The 6,670-nt window shown below is 37.0% G+C and overlaps 1 protein-coding gene across 1 annotated transcript; it reads left to right on the top strand.

The window, feature by feature from the left end:
* Nucleotides 1–249: 249 nt before the first annotated feature.
* LOC101021702 (keratin-associated protein 26-1) lies at nt 250–1,502 on the top strand. The gene has a single exon (XM_021935390.2). The coding sequence runs from the start codon at nt 591–593 to the stop codon at nt 1,224–1,226; it is 636 nt and encodes a 211-aa protein (XP_021791082.2). The 5' UTR covers nt 250–590; the 3' UTR covers nt 1,227–1,502.
* Nucleotides 1,503–6,670: the final 5,168 nt, after the last annotated feature.

Raw genomic sequence — 6,670 nt, 5'->3', positions numbered from 1 at the left:
TCAGTTTCAGCTTTCTACTTATGGCTAGCCAGTTTTCCCAGCACCATTTATTAAATAGGGAATCCTTTCCCCATTTCTTGTTTTTGTCAGGTTTGTCAAAGATTCTAACAAATGTTTGTTTTATTTTTAATTTTCTTGATGGTCCATTGAATTGAGCACTTTTTAAATAAAATGTTTCCTGTTTCTTGGCTACAATTTTCAAAGAGAATTCTAAGAGAGGAATGTTAAGAATGTTTGTGCAATGGTGGTTATCATTGGAATAAGTACATAGACTTTAAAATGTGTCTGTTTTGTTTGGATAATTTAAGAAGGATAGATCCTATTAAAAAGCAGTCGCATTGGTTTATAGATAGACTTAATCAATGGATGGCATTGCAAGGAGCATCCAGTTTTATGGAAGGTGGAAGCATCACTTCCTTGGCTATATATAATAAAGAGTTCTGATGCATCCTCATACAACAAGAGGAAGAGTCTGTATGCAAAAACACCACCTTCTAGGGATATATAAAGGGTCAAGTCAAGAAAGGGCAGAACAAACTTGAGACACTCGCTTCTTTCCCTCAACCGCAGCCTGCTCTCACAACCTCACTATGTCTTGCCCCAACTACTGCTCTGGAAACTGCAGCTCAGGATCTCTCAGAACCTCCTGCCATATTCCTCTCACCTCCATCGCCCTCTGCCCTACCAACGTCAGCTGTGGAGATGTCCTCTGCTTACCCGCTAGCTGTCAAGACCCTACCTGGCTCACAGACAACTGCCAAGAGACCTGCGGTGAACCAACCAGCTGCCAGCCAGCCCACTGTGAGACCGGCAACCTTGAAACCTCTTGCGGTTCTTCCACTGCCTACTACGTGCCCAGGCCCTGCCAAGGAAGCAGTTTTCTTCCTGCTTCTTCTTTCGTCTCCAGCTCCTGCCTTCCACTATCCTGTAGACCACAGAGCTACGTGTCCAGCGGCTATCGTCCACTGAGTCTGCTGCCCAATAGTTACCAGCCCATAGGAGGCTGTGTGCCCAGTGGCTATCGCCCCCAATCCTGCTTCTCCAACAGTTGCCAGCCCCAAAACCTCCTCACTTCTGGATGCCGACCCTCGAGTTGCTTAGCCTATGGTCCTCAAACTCTTCACGTTGTGTCCAGCAGCCTCAGACCTCTGAGGCCTCTGTTCAGTGGTTGCCAACCTCTGACCCATGTGTTCAACACATGTCGTCCATCTTGCTCTGGACTGTGAAACCAGTAGCTTCTTTGTTCCGGTCAATAATCACTCTGAAGATCCAAAACAAAAATTCAAACTCCATGGACTTTTGCTTCTTTGCTAGTAGCAACTGATGTTTCTTAGTTTTACTCTGCCTGATCTAATGCAAGATGCTTCTGTCACACGTTTTATCTTACTTTCATCTTTCCTTGACATCCAAAAATTTAGTTTACAATGGTATTCAATGTTGCTCTGGTGTGGGAAGAATGTATTTTATTTGCACTATAATAAATGCGATTAAGTCCAAATTAAGAATGTGGTTCAGTGGTTTGTGTTTCATGACTTAGTTTTAACACAGAAATGACCATCGTCAGTTGCTTTCAAGATGACTGAATTGGACAAGTGATACTCAACCATATATTCTTTTTGACAGTAGAGGGATTGTGTGATGGTTTATTCCTTAAGCTGCTTTTTAGACTTCTGACCCTATGTACTTGAGAGACCCTAAAAGTCCTTGGGGAAAGTTGTTTTGAAAAGGAAAAATTAGGAATGATGTCTCTTATCTCTCTATCCTACTGAATGCACTTCCACCAGAATGTTCTTTCTAATTGCAAACCTAACCACGTTTCTGCTTATGCCTTTGATGGCTTTCTATAATCTATTCCCATAAGATAAATATTCAAACCTCTTAACATGACACCTAGTTTCCCCCACTGTCTTTCTCTCCCGCACCTCTCTGGCTTCATCCTCTTTTGCTCAATATTGCAAATAAGAAAACTAAGCTCCTGCAATCCTGACTTACACATAGGTCCCCAAACACATGCTTTTTACAATCATCCAGCCTTTTGCATATGTCATCCTTGAGAGCAGTATGTTCTCAGCTTTGTTTTAAAATGCATACTCGCTTTTAAAAAACCCAGTCTGAGTTCATTAATTAATCTTTTGATTTATTCAGAAACAAATGTACTGCTTGCATACTCTATGCCAGGCACAAAAGATACTGAGGTGAACAAAACAGTCCTGAACTATGGCAGAATTTATCAGAAGTTATATGCTGTGGGACATGTAACAATTAAAGATACATTTTTTTCTCTCACTCAACCTAAAATGTGTGTGGGTATGTACTTCACAAATTAAAATAAAGTTGTAAAGGCATGAATATTTACCTTTTTGAGGAACTGGAATAGCTAGAAAAGCTAGAAGCTGCATCGCTGTGTAAAAAAGTGATTGGCAGGTGCTAACTCTCAGCTGTTCCTTTTAGACAAGACACACACTTGTGATTCTCAGTTCCATCTTGCCCTAGAGACTTCCTGACAATGAAGTAGAATGTCAGTTCCACTTACTATCATGATCATGCCGCTGTTGTTAATTTCATTCTGGTTCATCATTTCCCTTATTTGCTTGCTCTCCTGGATATTTTGAATTTGTGAATTCTGTATCCCCTTATTTTTTGCACCCTTTCCCTGGCCCTCTCTGTGCCCCTCACCCTAATCACACATTGGCTCAGCCTGCCTTTTATCTCAGCCATACGTCTGTTGTTAATCTTGTTGAACTGTTATTTTGGCATCATTTGAAATGAGGTTTTTATTAACATATAACATACATAACAATTTTTGAATGTTCTTGAACTGTAACATGAAATTATAAAGTATCTATCCATTGCTCTCTGTCTTTTTGAACTAAATATTATGTTTGTGAGATATTTCCATATTGTTACATGTACCAGTAGTCTTTTTATTTTTTTATGTGTCTAATATTCAAGTTTACAACACCGAAATTTATTTATACATTATTTTGTTGATGAGCATTTAGGTTGTTTCTAGTTTGGATCTATTAGAATTAATGTACAGAATGTTCTTGTATACTTGTACTATATTTTAATACACTTCTGGAGATATTTCTATTTGGCAATATGTGTAAGGGTGCAATTAAGTTATGTAGGATGTGCTTGTTCAACTCTATTTTATACCATTACAAAGTTATGCCTTGCAGTTTTGCTAATACTGACTTCTACTATCAGAGTATGAGAATTCCAGTTGTTCTACACCCTCACCAACACGTGAAGTTGTCAGCCTATTTACGTTTAGCATTTCTAGTGAGAACAAAATTCCAACAAATGTTTGTATTATTTTTAATTTTCTTGATGGTCTATTGAATTGAGCAGTTTTTTAAGACAATGTTTTTTGTTTCTTGGCCATTTACATTTTTTTGTGTGTGAAGTAACATTAATATCATTTGTCCCTATTTTTAGTAGGTTTGTCTGTCTTTAGGATTGGAATAGTTTACATGGTCTAGATATTAACTCTTTGTTGGTTGTACATATTTTGCATAACTTCTTCCATATTATTCCCTGTCTTTTACTCCCTTAATGGTGTATTTAGATTAATAGAAATGAGTCTAATTTATTGATTTTCTGTTTATAGTTAGTACTTTTATCATCCTTTTAAAGAAATCTTTGTTTACCCCAAATTAACAAAAATATTAACTTTGGAAGTTTTTTGTTTTGTTTTCAACATTTAAATACACCATCGATGAATGGTGTGTGTGTGTGTGTGTGGTGTGAGTTAGGGGCCAAAATTTTAGTTGAATCAGCACCATTTCCTAAAACACCCTCCTTTTTCTACTACTCTGCAATTCTGTGTCCCTTTTTTCATAAATACATTATCTTTAAATGGATGGGTCTGTTTCTAGACCCTATTCTGTTCTGTTGACAAATTGTCTATTGTTACATCACTAACATGTTTTATTTTGTATTGTTTTATTTGCATTTATAATCTCTCCTCTGGACTTTAAGCCCTTTGAAAGCTGCCTTTGTGGCAGTACCATGCCTAGGCTTTCTGTAAATGTTTATTGATTTGAATGACAGTAGATTGTCTTTTGATTGGATGGTGATGAGAAATTCACATTTTTTCCTTTGAAGTTTTAATCTATGCTCTCTTTCCTGAGTCTGAGGGAAACAAATGTTTGCTTCTCATTTCCCTGCAGCTTACAAGTCTGAGAGCTAAGAATTAAGGAAAGTTCTGTATCCAATATCCCATGACTAGACAGGACCTGCTAATAGCTATACCTTTGTTCGTGTGTGATAATTGTCTGTTCCAACTATGTCTGATTTAGTATTTTATTAATTTAATTTCCTTAATATCTGGCACAGTAGCTCTAATTGTTCTTAATTTAGCCACAATCATAGAGATTGTAAATTACTTGTCTGAGATTAATTTCTAAGTTTTCTCAAAGTCCATGTTTCTCTAGTAAACTACATTACAAGTGTAATATAAAGATTTGTTTATTAAAGGGCAATGTACTATCTGATATGTTTTGCCTTCTAGTTGTATAGGTTCTATTCCTATGATGAAAATAAGTGAAGGGTAGGTCTTTAGGCTCCTGTTTTCACGAAAAATTAAATATTCTTTATTAATATTCAAGTACCATTGTGTTCCTTGTGATTAACCTTCTGGATATAGTCATTTTCAAACTGGATTTTACAAAAGCTGACATCCTTTTGTCAAACTGTAAGCTCAAATAATACATTGCCCTTTTCAGCTGAACTTTAATCAAGAAAGCATAATTCTCTATCAAAAGCAATTATGAAGCATCACTATTTTTCCTTAATTTCAAGATCAGACTCCACATATCAAATACATAAGAAAGACACACAGAATCATCTTCTTCCTTATCTTGATCTAAATGGGTTGAGGAAAAAGTAAACATATATACCTGAATAATTATCAGAGTCTTTAAATCAGTCATACATAAGAAAAACAAAAACAGAGTTAGTCTAACAGATTATTCAGGCATTTTCAGCGTAGAATTTGGATTCTGAGTCTTCTCTCTAAATTTATCTCTGAATAGTCACTAGCCAGTATAAACATTAATTTCATTCTCCACTGAAACTTTATTTTTGCTTAGAGAATTTTTCCAGAAATTAACTAAAGTGATGCCATTGGGGATGATGACTCAAGGAATGTATGGATTTCTGGTTTCAATTCCAACCCGTAAGGAGCTTAAGAGTCACCACCCCTCTCTTACAACAAGAAAGCAATGGGCAACCTGAAAATCAATGACTTTTCCTGAACCCATCAAAGAGCTAAGTCTGGAGGGCAAAATTCCACTCCAAAATCTGAGGAGACAGGTGAGTCTAGAGTCACATCTGGAGTATGCTTTTCTAGAGCAAAAGCTGCTGAAGTCATCATCGGGTAGGAACAATTAAATCATAAATTTTGAGGAATTTCTGGAGGCTGAGTGTGTACTAGCATGTGTATCAAACCCTCCTAGCTGCCACAGTCTTAAGGATGCCTCATACCTCATATACTTCATGGGTTTTGCCTCTAGGGATCCCACAGGTTTCTCATGGAAGAAATCCAAGGATGATGCCCCGATGGCTCTGTCAAGAGAAAGGGAGGAATAATCCTAGAAAAGCATGCTCAGAACCTCCTCCATAATAAATCCTTACTCTTCAGGAAAAAAAGACTTTACCAGGACCTTATTCAATCCAAGGAAATGGTATTTTCCCTCTCCACACCACACCCCCACTACTTTTCTGGCTCACTTAAGTAGAGAGGACTAAGAAATACCAGTGAAGGTCACAGCTCAGGGACACAGGTCCAATAAAAGACTAAGGTTTAATTATAAGATTATGAAATGCTTCCCCTCTCTTCTATCTTTCCACCTGCACCAGCAAGGCTCCAGTTGAATAACAATGGATTATAGTTGAAAGGGCTCCATGAAGCAGATCGTCTCTAAGGAGGAGTACTTAGGTCAGCTGAAAACCAAGAGGGTAGACAAAAATTAAGGGTACTAGAGAAATCTGAATCCTCTGACACCTACAGCTACAGCAAATATTAAACACAGCCCAACTTCTAGCCAGAATCATTTCAAATCTAACACTAAATGCCAATTTGTCTCAGTTCCTACTACTCAATACAACTTTCAACAAAAAAACACACCGAAAGGCAATGAAAGCACAGCCTCCAAAGTAAAAGCAAGCATACACATCAGACTCAAATATGACATAGACATTGGAATCATCAGACATAACTTAAAATAACTCTGATTAATACATTTAGAGCTCTAACGGGAAAAGTAGATATAATAACATATAAAGACAGATGGACAATGGAAGCAGGACAAAGCAGCATGGAAAACAAGATCAAAGCAGATAGAAATTTAAAGAATGAATTAAATAAGCTAGAAATAAAAATTACTGCAACATAAATCAGTACTTATTTTAATGGTCTCAGTAGACTGGACATGATGAAGGGCAGAATCAGTGAACTTGAGGCTACGCCAATAGAAACTTCCCAAACTGAAATGCAAAGATTAAAAAAAAAAAACAGGAAAACAACAACAATAACAAACACCAAAACACAGAAGAGGACATCCAAAACTATGGAACAATTCAAAACGTATAATATACTCTTAACTTCAATGTCAAAAGGAGGAGAAATAAGATTGTGAAGCAGTAATGACTGAGAACTTTCTAA

This window comes from Papio anubis, chromosome 4, assembly GCF_008728515.1.
Source record: "Papio anubis isolate 15944 chromosome 4, Panubis1.0, whole genome shotgun sequence".
Taxonomy (NCBI): Eukaryota; Metazoa; Chordata; class Mammalia; order Primates; family Cercopithecidae; genus Papio; species Papio anubis.
This window is presented reverse-complemented; position numbering and strand designations above follow the sequence as displayed.

Bases quoted from the DNA above. Each gene is read 5' to 3' on its own strand.
- LOC101021702 (XM_021935390.2), top strand. From the start codon at position 591: ATGTCTTGCCCCAACTACTGCTCTGGAAACTGCAGCTCAGGATCTCTC.